Source organism: Rhincodon typus, chromosome 34 (assembly GCF_021869965.1).
Source record: "Rhincodon typus isolate 14 chromosome 34, sRhiTyp1.1, whole genome shotgun sequence".
Lineage (NCBI taxonomy): Eukaryota > Metazoa > Chordata > Chondrichthyes > Orectolobiformes > Rhincodontidae > Rhincodon > Rhincodon typus.
The window spans coordinates 9,514,387-9,537,148 of NC_063365.1; the positions used below are offsets into that span (position 1 = coordinate 9,514,387).

At 41.4% G+C, this 22,762-nt stretch overlaps 1 protein-coding gene across 1 annotated transcript in view; it reads left to right on the forward strand.

Annotated features, from left to right (window-relative positions):
- Nucleotides 1–22,762, forward strand: part of wdfy4 (WDFY family member 4) — a 277,315-nt gene that overhangs the window by 18,789 nt on the left and 235,764 nt on the right. Inside the window, exons 5-10 of the mRNA XM_048616184.1 lie at nucleotides 132–252; nucleotides 3,362–3,471; nucleotides 7,292–7,441; nucleotides 8,871–9,060; nucleotides 14,410–14,599; nucleotides 15,456–15,616. Of these exons, the coding sequence (XP_048472141.1) occupies nucleotides 132–252; nucleotides 3,362–3,471; nucleotides 7,292–7,441; nucleotides 8,871–9,060; nucleotides 14,410–14,599; nucleotides 15,456–15,616 (922 nt within the window). The remainder of the gene's footprint in view (nucleotides 1–131; nucleotides 253–3,361; nucleotides 3,472–7,291; nucleotides 7,442–8,870; nucleotides 9,061–14,409; nucleotides 14,600–15,455; nucleotides 15,617–22,762) is intronic.

Genomic DNA, 22,762 nt, shown 5'->3' on the forward strand with positions numbered 1-22,762 from the left:
ACTGTCTTGAACTCTGGTTTAAGATTCCAGCTGTAAACTTAGATTCATTTCCCATCTGAAATAAAGTGATTTCAAAGTGCTAGCAGAAGATGTTTTTTTTGATCTTTTATCATTATTATTCACCTTTGCAGGTCTTTGACGACGACTCAAGTAGTTGGATAATGATGTTCCCGAGTGTTTTGCCATTCTCCACTGAAGCCTCTAAGGTGTTGGTGCAAACAATCAAACAGAAACTAGATGGCAAAGTAGGAGGTAACTGTGATTTAATGAACTTATTTGCAATTGTTTAAGTGCTACTGACTGTCAGATTATTCAGATGCTTTATTAGAGGCAAGTTTAAAGATGCTTGGCAGCTTGACGCATGGACTAAAATTCTAAATGTACATGAACCAATTTCCTTTACCTCACAAGTTTGCAGTCATGCCTTTTGTCAGCTTCGTATTATCATCGAGGTGGGGCTGAAGGGAACAAATTATAAACTTTTGTGAACAGTTTGTCAAAACCATGCTTGACTACCTTTACGAAGCCTGGTCAGATTTTGATAAAGTTGGAAAGAATGAAGATAGTGCCGTGGCATTCAGTAGATTGTGCACAAGTCTGTAGAAATACCAGATGGAAATTTCTCATTCTCTGTCAGCATTTAAGTTTTTGACTTATGCCACAGTATTGTGACTTTCTCGTTTTGACAGGAGTCAGATTTTCAGATTGACATGCTGCTACAATCAGTGTCAGAAGCACTAAAATAATCTTTTTGAAAGCATTCCTTCCTAGCATTTGGGGCATTCAGCCTTATGTCAGAAAATAGAGGCTATATTGTTAACAGTTGATGAGACTGTATGGATACAGGTAATAAGAAGTGACATAGTGACAGAAACTCTTGGTCTTGTTGAGAGGTGGTAGATGTGGGATTTTTCTTAGCAAAAATATGGAAAGAAATTCTGTAAAGGGATTAAGCAGCAATACCCTTTGAGGGCCACATTGGAAGTGAGTCACTACAGGATAATGAGCATTCGACAAAATACTTGAATGTAAAAAGACTGAGGGTCTAGATTTCAGTTTTCAAACAGACACTGGCTGAAATAACTCCACAGAGACTGGTATTTTGTCACCATCACCCTTTATTCACATGTGAAGTGTATTGGACACTGATCCAGCTCTTTCACAGCTAGCTCTGAGTGAACCAGATCATAGATCATAGAATCCCTACAGTGTGGAAATGGGCCCTTCGGCCCAACAAGTCCACACTGACCCTCAGAGCATCCCACCCAGACCACACATCCCTGAAAACTATGGGCAATTTAGCATGGCCAATCCACCTAGCCTGCACATCTTTGGACTGTGGGAGGAAACCCACGCAGACACAGGGAGAATGCACAAACTCTACACAGATAGTCGCCCGAGGGTGGGATTGAACCTGGGTCCTTGGCGCTGTGAGGCAGCAATGCTAACCACTGAGCCACCGTGCCACCTTGTCTGACACTCCTGTTTATACTTGTCAGTCAGGGCTCCCTGATTGACCAGATTAACAGCCCCAGTCACGAATCTTATATTCTATGGGGTCCACCTGGTTGACCTTGTTGTAGTCACTACACTGGAGAATGGTGAACCCTCCAAACTGAAATAGGTGGATAGTGTCGGGCAGCTATCTGATTGCTTTATGAAGAAAGGAGCAGATTCTAACAAACTGTTCAAAAAAAACGGGAAAAGGCTATTAAAATTCTATCGCAAAATTTTAAAAAAAGAGTGAACAGAATATAATGACATTCAACACATATGTTGTCACTTTTTATTATTTTTGTTTGTTTCTCATTACTACTGTCTATATATTAGTTAATTTATAAACTGGGAACTGTTATCATCTGGGACTTGGCAGGAAAGTTTGAGACCAAATGGTTTTTCTGTTGGCAAAGGTCTGACTGATGAAGCTGAGTACTTCATGGTGAATGAGGTGATAAAGTTTGATTTCTGTGCCTTGCTTGGTCTCCAATTGAACAGATGTAATTCTTAGAATCGTGGAATATCATAGCACAGAGCATCATCAAAGACTCCTCTAACTACAGTTATAATTTCTTCCAATCTCTTCCATCAGGCGGAAGATACAAAAGCTTAAACACACGCACCAACAGATTCAAGAACAGCTTCTTCCCCACTGTTATTAGAGTCCTGAATGGACCTCTCAAATTTCAAATCTAATGATGATCTTGCTTTTTGTGTACCTTCTTTGCAGCCGTAACTTTGTATTCCTCGCTCTGTTCTATCACCCTATGATTTTGTGTGGTATGACCTGCCTGTACTGCACGCAAAACAAAGCTGTTCACTGTACTTAGGTATGTGTGACAGTAATAAATCAAATCAAATCGGAAGGCGACCATTCAGCCTGTCAAACCCTGTGCTAACTCACGGCAAGAGCAATTTAGCTAACCTTACACCCCTGCCGTTTGCTATGGCCCTGCATTTTGTCCTCCTTTACTTCCATGTTGAAAACTGATTTAATCTTCTCCACTTCCTGCCAGGCATATCAGATTGTAAGCACTTGCTGAGCGCTTTTTTTAAAAAAAGAAAGCAAGTTTTCTCTTTATTTCTTCTTCCAATCGCTTTGAATTTGTGTCCTCTGGTTTTTGATCGATGTCCAATGGAAACAGTTTGTTTCTGTCACCTCTGCCCAGACCCCTCATAATGTTTGAATGTGTCTTTCAAATTTTCCCTCACCCTTCTGTGGTCGATGGAGAACAATTCCAACTTCTCCATTCTTGCCATGTAATTGATGTTCTTTATCCCTTGAACCATTCTCCTAAACCATTCTTGCACTTTCTTGCCAGCCTTCACATCCAACCTGAAGTGTCATACCCAAAATTAGACACACTATTTAAGAAGAGTTGATTTGTACCAACATCCTTAAAAAATGAAACTTGTTATCAGTGAGCAGAAAATCCAAGATGGAATTTGTCATTTGATAGCTTTTATGCCAGCCTTTAAAGGTTTTGGAACCACTACACATTGATAATTAACACCTTTCCTGTTTAGCCACTTGTTTCATTTTGAACATTGATATCATCCTGTAGGTATTGATCCTTTTCAATTCCTATCTGGATTCCTGAAAATCTGGTCAGATCACAGATCCATCCATGTTAAAATCTGAAACATTAGAGATTGATTTTTAACTGCTGGTGTCATGTCAAAAGTGGCTTGATCAATGTTTGGGAGTTTATGACCCTCTTGTTAAACAGAGAACGTTATAAAGCTTCCTACTTACATAAAGGGTGAGTCGACTGGTTTTGGAAATGCGTCAAGTTTAGAAGATGTTCATTCAAATGATGCCGTATTTAATAATAGAAATAATTTTCTGACATTCTTGTGACAGATGAAGCCCGATTCATTGTTGAAGAGTTCCTCCAATGGAAACAAGATACAGGAAGCAGTGAGGGTTGGCAGTTGCTGAAAACAATTCAGCTATTAACCGTAGCTGACTCGGTAAGTGGAAAAGTGAACTCATCACTCTGTTTATTCATGTGTAAATCAGTACATAACAAATGGCGAAGTCATATTAGAGAGATTCTTTACAGCAAAATTCATGCTGGACCATTAGGCCTTTTATGTAAATCCATTACAAGTTAGGGCATGTGTTTGCCTCCAGGTTCATTCTCTGGTTGAGTTTATTTGGCATTATAAGATTACATTGATTAATGATGAGCAGTTGAACATGATTTTTTTCATTGAAAGTGAATTCAGTGGTTGAACTAAATATACCAATTTGTTGGCAGTGGCTTTGTTCAAACCACTCTTGCCTCTAAAACACAAGATTAGAAGTTCAAGTCCCAATCCACGCACAGAATCTAGACTAATACTTGAATGTAGCATTGATGGTGTGCTGTCTTTCTGAGGTTCCTCATCTCAGTCGAGACATCAAATGAAGAACCTTCAACTTGGCATTATTTTAAGGAAAAGCAGGACACATCTGTTAGTGTCGTGGACAAGATTTATCTTCACCCAAAATCATGTAGAACGTGATCATATTATTGCTTATGGTAGTTTTTGGTGCATGCCATAACTGCTGTGTTTCTAAAGTTACAATGGCAACTAGACTGCAAAAGTACTTTGGTAGCTGTAAGGTGCTTTAGGATTTCCTGAAGCTCCAAAACATACTATTTAAATGCAAATCTTTTTTTTATTAGAAAGAATAAATATTCAAGATTTGAAATGATAGAGATGTTCATGTTGAGAATGGTGCTTTCCATTTGCCTATTTGCCTTCATTAAGATGTTAGCTTCTGAAGGAGCAATTTATGGGTCCAGGCCCCATACAGGAATTGAATACATATTTAAAACTGTTGCTTTTGTGCAGTCCTGTAAGAGTGCAGGATTGTTGGAGAGAGTGCTTTCGAGAAGAAAAGAGAGAACCCGCAGTCCATCTGTCTGTTAAGATGGACATAAAAGATAACATTGCATTTTTCTCAGTGCCTCTGGCCGATATTTAACTGTGTTTACACTGCATTTAGCTTAACTAGTCACTTTTTTCTCTTTGCTGTTTATGGAATCAGTCAGTGGGCTATAAACCCCCTGTTTACCTACAAAGTAACAGCGGCTACACTTCAAAAGCAGTTAGTAAGGACATGAAAGGTGTTGCATGAGTACAAGTCTATAATTTGGGAAGTGGTCTGCTGGGTGTTGTGTGTGTGAGATAAAAGCATCCAGTTGTAACGGTGTTTTGATGGTATTTAACCAGGAACACACCTTCATTGTAGAAATGTAGGACTGAGGAGCAAGAATAGGCCATTTGGCCCTTCGAGCTGCTCTGCCATTCAATAAGATTGTGTTGATCTGGTTGTGGTCTCAACTTCAATTTCTGTTAACTTCTCCTAGCTTCCCTTGATAAAGAAACTAATTCCATTATGTAGGAGGTATGTATCCTGAACACGTTGTTAACTGTTTCTTTTATTGGGAAGCATATTTGAACAGTACAAGCGGAGTTAAAGCCCTAGCATGCTATTGCACATGCCAGCCAAAGCTTTCAACCCTATTAAACGCTAAATGCTTTGTTTAAAAAATGAAGAAATGGAAGTCACATACAAATCCGTGAAAGAATGGTGGTGGAATAAAGAAACAAAAGGAACAGTGATACTATTCTGTTTGTCCGGAAGCTTTATTTCCCTCTGTGATATAATCAATGGTATTTCTGACTTCAGACCAGGCAGGAGAGGCTTTGAGAAGCTGCCAAAAAGTGCAGCATACATGCTTGTTTTCTTTTAATGTAAAGAATATGCTGATGTTGTAGCTGTTTTACCAGCCTGTAGGAGGTGCTCATCACTCATTTGTAAGGTGCTGGTGATAATATCTGTATCCTTGAGCTGTCAGTTTAACGATGGTAAAATTCCACATGAAGTGACTAATTGAGAAATATCTCCTCCTGATTATATGTGAGCTTTCAACTTGAACCAGGTCTCGATTAAGATTTATAGCTTTCAACTCTAGAGGCAGTGTACGAAGGAAGTGTATTACTGAGTTGCATTATATTTGACATGTGTTTTTATCATGCTTTTACAAGCCCCTGTGCAATGTTTTTAATATAGAACAGTTGAAATGTGTTGGCAATTACTTTAAAGACAAGCCTTATCAGAGGAATGGTTCACAAATCTTGAACTTTCCCTTTCTATTTGTTAACTTTTCAGAAGCTGGGAATTGCTGGCAAAACTAGCATGTATTCCCATCCCAAATTATGCCCTTGGCTTCTTGAGCCACTGCAGATTTGATGTAGCTTCGGAGGATAATTATAAGTAATCTACTTTTTTAAAGATGTTATTAATCACAGCTGTTTGCTTTTAATTTAATTAAAATTCTCAAATACAGTGGCAGGATTGAAACACCTGGATTACTGGTTTTGAGTCCAGCAACGCAACCATTACAATACTGTTGCAAATAAGATGCAGCAAATGAAAGAGGACTATGTAGAAGAGATGGGCAAGATATCAAGAAGTATAGACAAATGTAGTCATTATTTTGACTCAAAATATGGTTGCAGGACAGCTACTATAAATAAAATGTTGCAAACTTAATGCAAATTGGTTGGTAAGACTTTAGAGTCCATTATTAAAGATGAGATTGCAGAGTACTTGCAAGTGCATAGTAAAATAGGGCTGAGTGAACACTGCTTCACCAAGAAGGGTCTTACCTGACAAATCTGTTAGAATTCTTTGAGGAGGTATAACAAGCAAATTAGATAAAGGAGAGCTAGAGAACGTGATCTATTTGGATCTCCAGAAGGCCTTTAACAAGCTGCAACACAGGAGGCCACTAAATAAGATAAGAGCAGATGGTGTTAGGGGTACTGGCATGGACAGAGGATTGGCTGACTGGGAGAAAGCAGAGAGTGGGGTTAAAGGGGTCTTTTTCAGGAGGGCATCTGGTGACTAGTTTTGAAGGGGTCAGCATTGGGATTACAACTATTCATGTTGCACATTAACGACCTGGCCTAAGGAACTGAGGGCTTTGTTGCTCAGTTCGTAGGTGACTCAAAGATAGGTGGAGGGCAGAGAAGCTGTAGGAGGACTTAGACAAGCTAGGAGAGTGGACAAAGAAGTGGCACATGGAATACAATGTGGGAAAGTGTGAGGTTATGCACTTTGGTAGGAAAAACAGAGGCATAGGCTATTTTCTAAATGGGGAAAGGCTTCAGAAATCTGAAACATAAAGGAACCTGGGAGTCCTAGTTCAGGATTCTCTTAAGGTTAACATGCAGGTTAGGTGGCTGTTAGGAAGGCAAATGCAATGTTAGCACTCATTTCAAGAGGGCTGGAATATAAAAGCAGGGATATACTGCTGAGGCGGAAAAGGCTCTGGTCAGACTGCATTTGGAATATTATAAGCAATTTTGGGCTCATTTATAAGGAAGGATATGCTGGCCTTGGAGGCGGTCACAAGAATGATCCTGGAAATGAAGGGCTTTAATTTTAATGAGTCAGACTGAACCTTTTTGAGGAGTTAAAATAATTGCCCCCCATTCTGCCTTTTTTTTTTTTACATGAAAGTCCTGTTATTTTCAGTCAAGTATGTTCTTTCAGTTCCACTCTGCTAATTATGTTCTGTAAAATGAATCTGTTTATTGAAAATTGTTCATACTAAACTTGCCCCACTGCATATGAAATATAATTTAGAGCTTTATACGTAATTAATATTTAATCAGCCAGAATTGTCCAAGTCCGGTATATGCTCAATGATGAAGAATAACATAAAATGAAACATTCTTCACCCAGTAACATTAATGTTCCCAATTTTTTTTCCACCTCTTCTATCTTCAGGAAATACTGAGATGTATTGTGAAAACAGGACTGCACTTAATTCTTTTAAAATGTTTGCACCTTTTTGCTTTCTCATCCAAAAGAGGGTCTGAAAAAATGGAATCGCAGACACAGGATACCAGCACAATATTTCAGGAAACTGTAACCCATGTAAGTTGAAATTACCCTTGTACCTTTGATTCATCTCCAATTGGAAAGTTTGCATAGTAGATAAATTGCATTCAGAATCGACAAATGATAAAAATATCTGCAAATATCTTACTTTTTAATTCAGTCCCTGCAGCTTTGCACACTGAAATATAAATAGTATATTTAAGGTAAATGTAAAGTCATCAATGTCCCAGAGGACTGCTCTCATTAGAGAGATGACTGGTGGTGGTTTAACCTAAGGGTCACCACGCCTCAGGCAAGGGGAGATGTTGAGAAGGTAATCTTCATAGTAAACTCAGCCAGTGCGGGAATTGCTGTTGGCATCACTCTGCATCGCAAACCAGCTGTCCAGCCAACTGAGCTAACCAATCTCCCGACTCCTGACAGTACTCAGCACTGTATGAACGAGGAATTAAAACTGGTTCTCCTCTTGAAACCTGCCTCACAATTGGTGACTGTGTCGCTATTTGTTTGAAACATTTCTACGTAGGATTTCCTGCCTTCAGTTTTCTTTGCTGAGTTTGGTTTCTGAATTGGAAAGGTCTATTGTAGACTCAATTTTTAAAAATTTTTATTTTAGGTTCAGAAGCTTTAAAGGAACAGCTTTTCAAGCCAGCACCTGGCATGTAATGGGCATTGTGGATTGGTGCCCATCCTAGACCATTAACTGCATTGGAAATGTTTGCTGCTCACACTGTGAACTTGCAAACTCTCTCTGTGATACCTCATGTTGCAATTTTTTGCTATTGGGCTGTTAATTATGGAGGATCACATTTGTCTTAATTCTGTAAAAAGGGACAAGCACAAAGTATTCAAATAATTCACATTACAAATTTATGATGTTTGTCAAGTGGGAATGAGTCTTAAATTTTTTTTTGTTTTAAATAATTGCGCAAATTGAGTTGGCATTTAGTCATAAGAGGTGGACACTTTTGCTCATGTAGTTCCCAAATATTCACTCCCAATCCTAAATGGTCGTACCGTTATCTGATTATAAAATCACACAAGAATAGTTGGAGACTCCAGAATACCGCAGGACTGATATTGCAATGTCAAAGATGATGTTTCCTGATGTGTACAAACTAATCAAGTCCAGTATGAGTGCACACAAACTGACATTTAGAATTAGAATTAGGTTTTATTGTCATGTACAGGAGTACAGTGAAAAGTGTACAATGCCACCAAATATGGCACCATCTTAGGTACTAAAATAGAGAAATAAAGAATAAAACTAAAAGTTCTACGTTACAGTTCTTGTTTGCTTGTTTGGTAGTTCCATTAAGCTGCACTTTCTATTCTTTCAGTAGCCATTCTTCACAAAAGAATGCAGACTTGAATATCTGTTGTTAAAATGCATCTTAACTTTTAATACCTTCGATGATGCCGAAATGTGTAATTGAACACTGGCGTTGTGCTTGCTGTCTTTCAGATCATGCTGCATTTGTGCAGCCAGGTCTCTGCTGTTGAGGCAATGGTACAAACTGATGACCTGAGGTGTCTGATTTCAGCAGTGGCCTCCCAATGGGCCCAGTGCAACTCGTCCTGGAGAATATATACAGGTCATGTGCTGAAGGCCATATCTAAAACACCAACTAAAAATATCGTCAGATATTTACACGGTGCGTGCACACTTTTAGTTATGAATATGTTTGTTATAAGACATATATTTCCAGAAATTGTTTTACAATTAAAACCTGTGTTCCTGAAGCATTCAGTTATATTTCCTTTTGTGAAAACAGTAACTAACTACACAAGGAGATTTCCGATAACTGTCTCATTGAAGTTCGATTTGTTCAAAAACATTGAAATATATTAGCACCTCCATTGTCTTTCCTTATCAATGTTTGTTGGTTTGTTTGTTTGTTTTTTTATTTCATGACGTAAGGGCATTGCTGGGAAGGCAAACATTTGTTGCCCATCTCTAGCTGTCCTTGATGTTTGTTTTGCTAAGCCATTTTGGGGAGAGTCAGCCATATTGCTGTGGGTCTGGAGTCACACGTAGGTGAGACCAGATAAGGACAACAGACTTCCCTTCCCAAAGGATGTAACGGAATCAATTGGGTTTTTACAACAATCGATGATAGTTTTACGGACGCCATTACTAAGACTCAGTTCTAGATTTACTATTCGAATTTATTGTCCATCAGCTACTGTAACAGGATTTGAACCCTCATTCCTGGCCTGAGCACTTGGATTGTTACGACAGTGTTAGATTCTTTTTATTAATCAATCTGTTCGGTCATTTTATTACACACCTCTGGAGCAGGTGGGACTTGAACCAAGCCCTCTTGGCTTAGAGGAAAGGATACTACCACTGTGCCACGTGAAACCATCAGGCCAAGCAGGATGTTAATTGACGGCAGGTGATGTTTATTGGAGACAAACAGGAGGCTGGAAGAACACAGCAAGCCAGGCAGCATCTGGAGAAAAGGAGCAGACAACGTTTGGGTATTACCCTTCTTCAGGAGTCTGACCCACCTGCCCCACAGCTGTGTAGTAGAGTTTCTGAGCAGGTGGATCAGAAAAAATCTGATGTTGGTCCTGTCTCTGAGTCAGGAGACTTGAGTTCAAGTCCAATGAGTGATTTGGTGGTGACTTTACAGAAAAAAATAAGTTGAGTTCTACCTCCAACCCCATTCTAATTTAATATCTCCCACTTTCCCTACCCTTCCCTTTCGTTATAGTTTCATTGCCTCTGGTAGCCAGTGTGTGTCATTGAGTGAAATGGGTGAGTTGAAGGCTTCTAAGAAAACAATATTTTGAGCTTTAAAGGGATCTATGTTTCTTACTCAGGCACACTCAGCTCGATTGGCTAAGCCTAGATTGACTCAGAGCTAAAGTGAACAGAGAAGCTGCTAGAAAAACAGAGCAGACATTTTGTGCTTTTAGGGATTTGTGAAAACAACTCTCAATAAACCAGTGATAACAAGGTGTAGAGCTGGAGGAACACAGCAGGCCAAGCAGCATCAGAGCAGCAGGAAAGCTGACGTTTCGGGTCTAGAGATAGTAGGAACTGCAGATGCTGGAGAATCTGAGATAACAAGGTGTAGAGCTGGATGAACACAGCAGGCCAAGCAGCATTATAGGAGCAGGAAGGCTGACGTTTCGGGCCTAGACCCTTCATCAGAATTGGGGGAGGGGAAGGGGGTTCTGAAATAAATAGGGAGAGAGGGGGAGGCGGATAGAAGATGGATAGAGGAGAAGATAGGTGGAGAGGAAACAGACAGGTCAAAGAGGTAGGGCTTCAAAATATCCCCTCCCCCTACCGCATCCCAAAACCAGCCCAGCTCGTCCCCGCCTCCCTAACCTGTTCTTCCTCCCACCTATCCCCTCCTCCCACCTCAAGCCGCACCCCCATTTCCTACCTACTAACCTCATCCCGCCCCCTTGACCTGTCCGTCCTCCCTGGACTGACCTATCTCCTCCCTACTTCCCCATCTGCACTCACCTTTACTGGCTCCATCCCCGCCTCTTTGACCTGTCTGTTTCCTCTCCATCTATCTTCTCCTCTATCCATCTTCTATCCACCTCCCCCTCTCTCCCTATTTATTTCAGAACCTCCTTCCCCTCCCCCAATTCTGATGAAGGGTCCAGGCCCGAAACGTCAGCCTTCCTGCTCCTATGATGCTGCTTGGCCTGCTGTGTTCATCCAGCTCTACACCTTGTTTCGGGTCTAGACCCTTCTTTAGAAATCTCTGATTCTCCAGCATCGGCAGTTCCTACTATCTCAATAAACCAGTTCCTGATTTAGAAACCAGTATCATTTCTATGTAGCTCTGAGGCAAATCAAAGAATATAAAATACACAGGAAACTGATGAAACACAACACTATGCATGTGTGTGATTTCTGGCCTTTGGATCAATGGGCAGCAATTAAATGGCAAATTTATGGTCTGTTTCTCCAGCCTTGGGATACTGAAGCCAGTTGTAGCATTGGAAGTAGCCACCTTAGTACCTAGGATCAGTGTTTGGGATGTCCTAGTCCATACAGAACTCATTTCTACCTCAAAAAGGGAAGCAATCATAGAGTCATACAGCATGGAAACAGACCCTTTGGTCCAACCAGTCTTCACCAACCATGTTCCCAAACTAAACTAGTCCCACTTGCCTGTGCTTGGTGCATATCTGTCCAAACCTTTCCTGTTCATGAACTTATCCAAATGTCTTTCAAATGTTATAACTGTAACCAAATCCACCACTTTCTCTGGCAGTTCATTCCACGCTCTAACCGGTTGCTCAGCTGTTTCGTAATTGCTCTCCAATCTCTTCGATCATGGTCGATCTACGTTTTATTTCCTTTGCCAGCCCCTCTTCACAAAATCTGATATCTTCACCTAACAAAAATCTGTCAATCTCAGACTGAAAACCTCCATTGATTGGATATCTGAGTATTATGATCTCAGCTGATGTTATTACTCGACATGTCAGATCCCGGACTGCATGTTGGATTGATAGATCATTTTATTTCGGTGTTAACAAGATGTCTGTCACTGAAACATAAACACGCAACGTTACAGATCTTAAAAAAAAAAAGTGGGTTTTCCCCCTCCAACTCCATTTTAATTTAATCTCCTTGCCGTTTCTCTTTTGCTAGCCTTGCTCTGTCCCCAGTGGGCAGTGTGTGTGTGTAATATGTTTATATAATTGGTGACTAAGGTGACTTGGTTATGATTTAATCTTTTAAAAGAAGTTTCAAAAAGAACTAGGTTTTTTCCCCGGTGGGTGTGTTGGATTCTGGGTAACTAAAGGATCCAGGAGGGAAAGGTGAAACTGCTCCTTGCATTGAACTTTAGTTAAACAATAAAACAGTTGTAAATCTCTGATGCAGTGTATGGATATCTGTCTGACAAACTGGTTTGGTCCAGTGACATTGCCATCATAGGATCATCCCCTCATGCCTGGACCTCTCATGGGACTAAGGTTTGACGTCAAATATCGAACAGCAGATCACCACCAGCCTCTGACTCCTTTTTTAAATGAATATATAGAGAATCGGGACTTTTGAGTGTGCTCCACCATTCATGACTGATCATCCAACTCTATACCACGCTCCTGCCTTGTCCCCATACCCTTTGATTCCTTTAGCCCTAAGATTGATATCAACAACCTTCTTGAAAATACCTGATGTTTTGTCCTCATCTACTTTCTGTGGCAGAGAATTCCACATGTTCAGCACTCTCTGAGTGAAGAAATTTCTCCTCTTCTCAGTCCTAAATGGCTTATCCTGTATCCTCAAACTGTAATCCTTGGTTTTGGACTTCCTACTTATCAGGAATATCTTTCCTGCGTTTTCCCCTGTCTGGTCTTAATGCAGTTGTATAGCGAGCATATTCAGAGTCGAGAAATGCCTGTTGAATTATATAGAATATGCAGCAAAAGAAGCCATTCTGCCAAATTCATCCATGCCAGTGGTTATGTGCCACATGAACTACCTCCCACCCTCCCTCCTCCTAACTCTGTCAGCATTAGTATCTGCTGCCACCTTGCCCATGCATTTAATAACACAGTGTGGAGCTGGAGGAACACAGCAGGCCAGGCAGCATCAGAGGAACAGGAAAGTTGATGTTTCTGAAGAAGTGTCCCAACCTGAAATGTCAACTTTCCTGTTCTTCTGATGCTGCCTGTTCTGCTCTGTTCCTCCAGCTCCACACTGTGTTATCTCTGACTCCAACATCTGCAGTTCTTGCTATCTCTCTTGCCCACGCATTTGTTAAGCTTCACCTTAAATGCATCTATGAATTTTGCCTCAAATACTTCTCTTCGGAGCGAGTTCCATGTTCTAAGTACTCTTTGCATCATGATGTTTCTCCTACATTTTCTATCAGATTTATGAATGACTGCTTTATATCTAGGCCCCTGGCTTTGTTCTAGCAATCTTGTTGACTAATGTGATTTAAGGAGTGAGAAATAAAGAAAAGGAGTCATTGAGGAGGATGAATTTGAGTGAGATAATTCAATGTCAAATCTACTACAAAGAGAGAAATAGAGAGAGAGAGAGAGGAGACTGGATTAAGAGACAGAAAAGCAAGATGGCAAAGATTAAAACAAAAAATTATTTAGGATGTGACATTTTTAAAATTGCCAATAACAATTCACCACATGTAGAAATGAGACTCGACATCCTGACAAGCTCTTTTTCTGGGCTAGAGGGATTGACTAACTACCTGCCAATCACTGATAAGTTCTATGTTGTGAAAAGGATATGCCAAACCAGATTTAATTTTCTGCTGTGGGTTCAATGGGCGATTAATATGCAAGTTCTTAGAAATAATTTAAAGGTGAGATACCTTGGTGTAAACTTACCAGTGGATTGGTGCAGTTGAACAGCTGGTTGCTGGATGTGTGGTATCTGTTCGAAGGCCTTTTTTTAAAATTCATTCATGGGATGAAGGCATTACTGGCTAGGCCAGTATTTATTGCCTTTCCCTCATTGCCCAGTTAGGAGTCAACCACATTGCTGTGCGACTGGCCTCCGATGAAGGGGCTAGGCCTGAAACGTCGACTCTCCTAGTCCTCTGATGCTGCCTGACCTGTTGCGTTCCTCCAGCTCCACACTGTATCAACTCTGACTCCAGCACCTGCAGTTCTTGCTATCTCAAATGGATTCATGGTCATCATTAGTTTCTCAATTCCAGATTTTTATTGAACTCAAATTCCACCCTCTGGTGGGATTTGAACTCAGGTCCCCAAAACATTAACGGGGTCTTTGGATTAAAAGTTCAGCAATATCACCAATTGACCATTGCCTCCCCAAAGCTTGGACCTTAACGTGGTGAAATTTCACATTGATAAAGGATTTCTAAAAGCACAGAGAGCACTTTCAACGTTGTTAATCAGTTCAGAAGCCTTGACGGAAAGATTTATACCAGATAGAAATTAATGAATTAAAAATTGTTTCCTTTGCTGATGTATAACTTCTATATTTTATATGCGGCATGAAAGTCTAATAAGATTTATATTTTACACAGACAGTGATTGTATAACGAAGTGCATTCAGAGTTTATCTGCAATGGCAGACAAGTCATTGGTCTATGATGCAGCTCAAGCAGCAGTGCATGTGCTTTGCTTTGTGAAAGACTCGTATCAAGTGTCTGCAGAGCTACTTGCTGATTTTGAACGTGCTGATGGCTATCAACTGTTAACCACCCTGCTCCTTGGGCAAGTATATCTACTCAACCTGTTTTGACCAACTTGGGAGGGGTGGGTGAAATGATTCTCTGAGAAGTGATTCACACTTCTCTGCTGACCGCAGCAAGGTTTAAGTTTCAAAAAGGGAGTTAATACTCCCAACTATATATCAGACTGCAGATAGCTCCATATCTGAAACAAGTCAGCCAAACTGCTTAAGGTGACAATTAAAACATTAGTATATTGCAAAAATAAAGCTTACTCAACCATATGCAAAATGTACAATTGTGTTATGGACCAGACCAAACCCCCTCAAAATATTCAGAAGATGGTCTAGACCCTAACTTTTTCTTATTTTCAAGACAAATATAACATGTTTCATTCTAGATGCAGTTCGAATAGTCAAACTATTAGAATTAAAACAAGGCACACTTTATTCATCCACTATAGTTAAAATACAACAAAATAAAGAAGAAATTGGAATAACTTAACTCTATTGGAAAACTTAACACAATAATAGATATAGTAACTGTTACTAATTAATTGTTCCAGTGTAGTAACATCCCATAAACACATCCTTGGAAAAAGGCAAATTCACAAAACACATGCAACTCCAGCAGCCCAGGAGGGAAAAAAAAACAAGAGAAAATTCTGAGAGTGTGTGTAGCAGCTGGGAGAGATTTACTGTGACTGTCAAACATGGAGAGGGGTTTGTGAGAAAGGAATAGAGGGAAAATATTTTGTGACTGTGGCAGGTTGTCTCTGCTTACTTGTATTCAGAACCCCCATGTATGTCTCCCACCAGCAGCTAAGGTCTTTGCAAATGTAATATTTGTGTTTTGTCTCAAGATAATCAATTCCTAGTTGAACTTTACTCCCTCAATAGGTGCGATAAGGAACTGGAGAAACAAGAAGAAAAATCCGTGGAAGAATTGGTGGATTTTTTGAGTTCTCTCACGATCTATGGTCAGAAAGAATTGAAGGTCACACCCTGTATTGCAGGTTCACAGTTCGCAAATTTTAAGTTTCAACAGCCAACAAAGTCAGGTAAATCTCTCTGTAGTTTTTTTCCAAATAACTCAAGTTTTATGATCCTAATGTTTGTAATTCTGCTGCTCAGCATGCACTGTGTCTACGAGATGCTCTCCTGAAGTTCAACTGAACTCTGTCTATAGCAGTAACAATTAGTAGAGACTCCAGCATTCTAAAAAAGGTCTGCATTCTATATAGAGGCAACAGGAGCCACTCCGAGCTGCCCTGAAATAACAGTGCAGTAGGTGACTGATGAGAGGAGTGCAAATTACTAACAAATGAATCGTCCCCGTCATAAAGGCTGGTGACAAGGGTGTGAGGGAATTGCCTCCTAAATAATAAAAAGGAGAATCTAGGTCTGTCTTTGCTCATCCTCATTAATGAGATTGAAAGAACATAGTGCACTTTGGTGGGCGGGGGTGTTGATCATTGGGGTTCATGTTTAATCCCTCTATCTAGTGGAAGTGGGGCTAGGAACTGTTTAACGTCATCTGCACCCGCACAACAATTTGTGTAAGCCCTGTTGTCTTTACGATGATGTCAGTAAACTGCTCCTCAATGGGCATAAATAGCACAGTGTGGGCGTGATTAAGGCAAGAAGGAGTGGACAGGGTAAAACAATGGTAGGCAGAAGCCTGAAGTCTAGTTATATGAATGTCAGAAAAATGTGTAGAAAAGTGTGTGAGTAGACCAATTAATGTGGTTGCGAATATAAAATAGTTTTTCAAGAATATAATGATGAAATGATCTCACATTACACTGTATTGTAGTATTTAGTCATAATATATAATGAACAGTGTTATAAAGAAGCCGAAGTTTGAGGTTCCTGAGTTTGCCTTCTCCTAGACCAGTCTGTTTTGAACCCAAACTCTTGGACGTTGGCATGAACCCACACAACAAGAGATGCCTGGAATTTGCAGCACTGGAGGAACGAAGCCAATGTCTTTCTCCTATCTGCCAACTTAAGTGCCACCAGATTCTCTCCAATACCTCATTTGCTCCACCTGTATTACTTTACTCACCTCCCACTAAGGCTCCAGCGCTGTCACTATTACCGACAACATCTTCCCTCATTCACTGTCATCCAGCCCAACTCCCAACACCAGTAACCCTGCATGCCGTCTGTGCTGGCTACTCACTTGCTCGGAACCCAAACTCTTGGACGTTCGCATGAACCCACACAACAAAAGATGCCTGCTCCTACCTGTTTATCATTTTGTGTCCACCTACACTGAAATCGGCCAAGATGCGGGCAGGTGAGAGCCCAGTTTATGACTGAGAGCCACAGTCCAATTACACTAAGGACTTTAAACTTCAGAACCTACAAGGAGCCAATCCTGACAAGCCAGCCTTGGGATGGACAAAAGCAGTCAAGGCAACTTTGGAAAAATAGTGATTGTGTGAAATTCTTGTGGGCCAGGAGAAGCATTCCTGCTCATTCCTTGTTTCATGAGGATAACCTGGGAGTCCCTTGCCCCAAGGTGCAACTCCAATCCTGACTGGTCATAGAGTCATACAGCATGGAAACAGACCCTTCAGTACAACCAGTCCATGCCGATCAAGTTCCCAAACTAAATTAATCCCACCTGCCTGCACTTGGCCCATATCCCTCCAAACCTTTCCTATTCATGTACTTATCCAAAAGTCTTTTAAACATTGTAACTGTACCTACATCCACTACTTTCTCAGGAAGTTCATTCCACACACTAACCGCTGTATGTGTAAAAAAAAATAGTTGCCCCTCATGTCCTTTTTAAATCCATCTCTTCTCACCTAGTTTTGAACTCCCCCGCCCTAGGAAAAAGACCCTTGTCATTCACCTCATGCTTTTATAAACCTCCATAAGGTCACCCCTCAACCTCCTACACTCCAGTGAAAAAGTCCCAGCCTATTCAACCTATCTGTATTACTCAAATTTTTCATTCCCGGCAGCATCTTGGTATATCTTTTCTGAATCCTCTCCAGCTTTAATATCCTTCCTATAACAGGGCGACTAGAACTGCACACAGTACTCCAGAGGAGGCCTCACCAACATCTCGTACAACCTCAACATGACTTCCTAACTCCTATATTCAAAGGTCTGTGCAGCGAAGGCAAGTGTGCTAAATGCTGCCTCAATTACCCTCTAATCCAAATGTCAAAGAATTATGGACCTGAACTCCTAGGTCTCTCTGTTCTACAATACCACCCAGGGCCCTACCATTAATTGTCTTCTCCCAGCCCACACATACTTTGTCATTTTCTGTTTCTGTGAGCTGATCCATGATGACTTTGTCCAAAGCTGGCGGGAATTAGAGTTCTTGCTGGAATCCATTTATGAGGCTTGGGAATTTAATACCTCTTGGGAGGACGCATCAGTGGTTTGTTGCTTTGACACTGTTGGGTTCTCTATTTCTCTGTTTTCCCCCCAAATTACAATCAGCTCCATGGTTTAGAAACATGAGGTTGAATCTTATTTAATTTTTGGCTAAGAGTGAGTTGCATTGAGTTTATTTCAAGAGGGTGTTTTGGCCACAAGGCCGAGCGAGTTTTCTCATGGTTTCTTACCAAACGCACTTCGTTAACTACCTACCCTATCCCTGTGGTGTCCACCTTGTCTGATTCTAGTTCCATCTCGCCATGTGCAGTACCCAGAATAAGTCACCACTTACTGGAATTGACCAGCATATCTTGCATTGGTGCTTTCTTTGAAAGGCTGTTGTGTACCTGGCTAAGCACTGACCGACCAGAGCTGCCCTGCGCGGTTTGTCACATTTGTCCCGGACTTGGCTGACTGGGAAATCAATGCTATGCTTTTGTGGGCAGTGACCTAGAGGTCCTGCTGGACAGGCTAGAGCAGGGGCAGGGTGTCCTGTTCCCTCAAGATGAGAAATGGAGGCGTTGACACCAGACGATGCCATCCTGGTCTGAAGATGCCGCCTGGTCAGTGCAATCTTGGCCACCTGGAGGAATTTGCAGCACTGGAGGAACGAAGCCAATGTCTTTCTCCTATCTGCCAACTTAAGTGCCACCAGATTCTCTCCAATACCTCATTTGCTCCACCTGTATTACTTTACTCACCTCCCACCAAGGCTCCAGCACTGTCACTACTACCGACAACATCTTCCCTCACTCACTGTCATCCAGCCCAACTCCCGACACCAGTAACCCTGCATGCCCTCTGTGCTGGCTACTCACTTGCTCGGAACACCCCTTGCACCGCTTTGCCACCCACTGTCATCTCCTGTAATACCTGCCTGCTTTTCCTTTCAGAACCCGGGATAGGCAGAAAGAGTCTGGCTGGATGGTGGGCTACCCAACGTTCAGCTCCTTGCCCTTAACTGAAGACCATCCTGACTGTGACTGCCCCAATTGGCTGACTGACCCCGTCCGAACCTGGTATTGGAGGCTGCCTTTGCCTTACTGACCGCCCCTGACCAAAGGCTATGCCCCTTGACTTGACTGACAACCATGAGGAGCTATCTGGATTTGCATCTGTGCTAAACGGGGCAAAGCAAAACAAAAGTAATGAGCGTCATATCTCTGGATGAAATTGTTCTCCCTCTGCCTATTTAACTATCCTTTCAAAGTGCAAAAAGGCAATGCAAGGCAGGGATGCTGTGGGAATCCAGCTAGGCTCAGAGTGAGTGAGCACAGTGACAGTGAGTGAAGGATCTGGGGACACAGCCTGCTGCAGTCCATGAGTACACAGTGTCCTTTATCCAGCATCACATTGGCAATCGCTGGTGCAGCATTGAAAGGCAGAAATGCTCCTTCCAGTGGTTTTGATTTGTACCACGAGGGTTCTTAGAGGCTGGCACTTGATGGAAGTGCCAAGACAACACAAGAACATTAGAACACAAACTCAATGACCGTGGGGTGCCCATGGAGCGTGCCCGGAGATCATGGTACCTACTGGTCCAACATGGAATTCTTTGAAGCAAGGGACGAGCTGAACTTGCTATGAACCCGTTCTGGTTTTCTCGTTGAGAATTCTGTGAATTTAGAATTGAGAATTTAGTTGGCACGTTTGGTAAAATAGGAAATGGAATATTAGTGAGCTATGATGTTAATCAGTCATTCAACAAGCAATAATCCCTCTTAATTGACCCCCGGAGAGTGGGGAATCTGCGCAGCACTTTTCACTGTATTTTGTCAAACAAAATACATGTGACAATAAATGAATCAAATCAAATCAACTCACTGCTGCCTATCGAAGAGCTGACAACGTCACTCAGCAAATGTGTAAAAGATGCAGCAGTTGGCCTGGATTTCTCTGACAATTCTGTCGCAAACCTCACGGCCTTCATTGCTCAGCACCCTGTAAGATCTGGCACCTGATTTCAGAACATCTGCTTTGATAAGCACATCCTCAACGCAAAAGAGGAAATAACCTAGCCAGGAACAGACCTTGTAACTTCTTGGCATCTTGTGGCAAAACCTGTTTTTCTGCTTTCTGTTGGAGACATGTTTTTGAATGATAGCAACACCAGTAACAAATTCTCGATCCCCACTCCCTCCCAGCCACAGAAAAACATGCATTGAATTGTTTTGTAAATCACCTAACCATCTGTACTTGGGTCATACTCCTGCTTTCGTGTTGAAATGTGTCGCAGGTATCTGCTTGTAAAACACAAGGGGTGATTGTTGTGACCGAAGCTTCCAGAGCTTCATATGATCTTATGGCGGCCTATTGTTGTGGCATTGACTAGCAGTTCAAAGCCTATCCTACCTGTGTGCATAGAGTCTGGCTGTCTGTGTTCATTTTGTGTTAGGTTTGGAAAATCCTGGCTGCTATTTTTGCATTGAAAGCCAAATTGTTCTCCATCTACCTATTTGACTGTCCTTTCAGAGCATTTTTGCATTGCCTCAGATCTGTTACAAGCAGAAGCACACCAACCCTTCTCAGGAGTCGGCCATTCAGCCCATTGGGGCTGCTAGCCATTCATTTAGATCATCTACCTCAATGCCAATTTCCCACACTATCTCCATATGGCTTGATGTCATTAATCTCCAGAAATGTATTGTCTGAACATGCTCCATGATGCAACTTCCACAGCCTTCTGGGGTAGAAAATTCTGAAGATTCACCAGCCTCTGAGTGAAGAGATTCCTCCTTAGTCTGCCCCTCATCTGGAGGTGTACCCTTTTATTTTAGACTCACCACTCAGGGAAACATCTTACCTATATTCACCCTATCATGCCTTGTAAGAACTTTGTAAAAGTTTCAATGAGATCATCCCTCATTCTTCAAAACTCTCGGAAATTCAAACTTGATCTCCTCATCCTGTCATCCTGGGATTAATCTGTGAAACCTGCATTGTGCTCCTTCTGTGTCAAATTATAAATATGGGAACGAAAATTGTGCACAATACTCCAGGTGCAGTCTTGCCTACGCTCCATTCAGCTACATCAAGATGTCTTTACTCCTATATTCAAATCTCCTTTATGATGAAGGCTAACATACAACTTACCTTTCTAATTGCTTGCTCCACCTGCCTGCTAACGTTTAGCAACTAGTGACCAAGGATATCCAGGTTCTTTTGGACATCGGCACTTCCCAACATTTCACCGTTTAAGAAATATTCCATCTTCCTGTTTTCTTTTAACTTCACACTTATCCACATTATATTCTATCTGCCATGTCCTGGCCCATTCATTCAGCCTGGCCCAATTCCTCTCGAAGTCTCCTTGTATCCTGCTCGCAACTTCTGTTCCCATATAGTTTAGTGTCAGTAGCACATTTGGAATTGTTAGAATTACTCCACACAACCAAATCATTCATACAGATTGCAAACAGTTGTGTTCTGAGCACTGATACTTGCAGCTACAGACTAGTAACTGCCAGCCAACCTGAACCCAACTTGTTTATGTTTATTCTCTCCTCTTCTGTTAACTAATTCTCGGTCCAGTTCTAGTCGCCCTGGTATGGGAAGGATATTATTAAGCTGGAGAAGGTTCAGAAAAGATTTACCAGGATGTTGCCAGGAATGGAGGATGTGAGCTCTAGGGAGAGGCTGGACAGGCTGGGACTAATTTCACTGGAGCGTATAAGGTGAGGGGTGGCCTTATAGAGGTTTGTAAAATCATAAGGGGCATAGATAAGGTGAATGGTAGGTGTCTTTTCCCCAAGGTGGCTGGGGGCCTGGATTTTAAGACAAGGGAGCATGTTTTTAAGGTGGGAGGAGAAAGACTTTAAAAAAGACATGAGGGGCAACTTTTATACACAGAGTGATTCATATATGGAATGAACTTCCAGAGCAAGTGGTAGATGTGGGTACAGTTACAATGTTTAAAAGATATTTGGGTATGTACATAAATAAAAAATGTTTGGAGGGATATGGGCCAAGTTCAAGCAGGTGGGACGAGTTTAGTTTGGGATTATGGTCAGAATGGACTGGTTGGATTGAAGGGTCTGTTTCTGTACTATATGACTGTAGTATATTTCCCCCAATTGCATGCACTCTAATTTACTTTACTAACCTCTTCTGTGGGACCTAATAGGAAGCCTTCTGATAATCCAAATGCACCATATCCACTAGTTCTCCTTAATCAATGTTACATGTAACATCCTCAAAATGCCATTGCAGAATAGGTTCCTGGGCAGTGGTCAGGAGTTGGAACTCTGGCCAATTGACTTGCTTAACGTAGGGATATAATGGTTGATACCACAAAAGTTATCGCTTTAAGATCTTTCGATTCAGGACAGAGCAAGGATTGAACTGGGATCTTCTGGGTGTGCATCAATGAGAGATAGAGATGTGTGGAACTGCAGGAACAATCAAAATTTTAAAAAAAATTAATGTGTAGCTGGAGTAGTGTCTTTTGTTATTTGACTTTGCTTGGATCCATGAATAGTGAGACCGATCAGGTTTGAAAAAGTCTTGGTTGTTGGTAAACATCATCTTTTAATTGAGAGATAGTAGGAACTGCAGATGGTGGAGAATCCGAGACAACAAGGTGCAGAGCTGGATGAACACAGCAGACCAAGCAGCATCATCGGAGCAGAAATTTTGATGTTTTGGACCTAGACCCTTCATCAGAAAAGCCCGGAGGGAGGAGGGTAACTTCTTCAGGCTAGACATCCTTAGAAGAGGCTTCGCAGTGGGGTTAAAATTGAATCAGAGATAGTAGGAACTGCAGATGCTGGAGAATCCGAGACAACAAGGTGCAGAGCTGGATG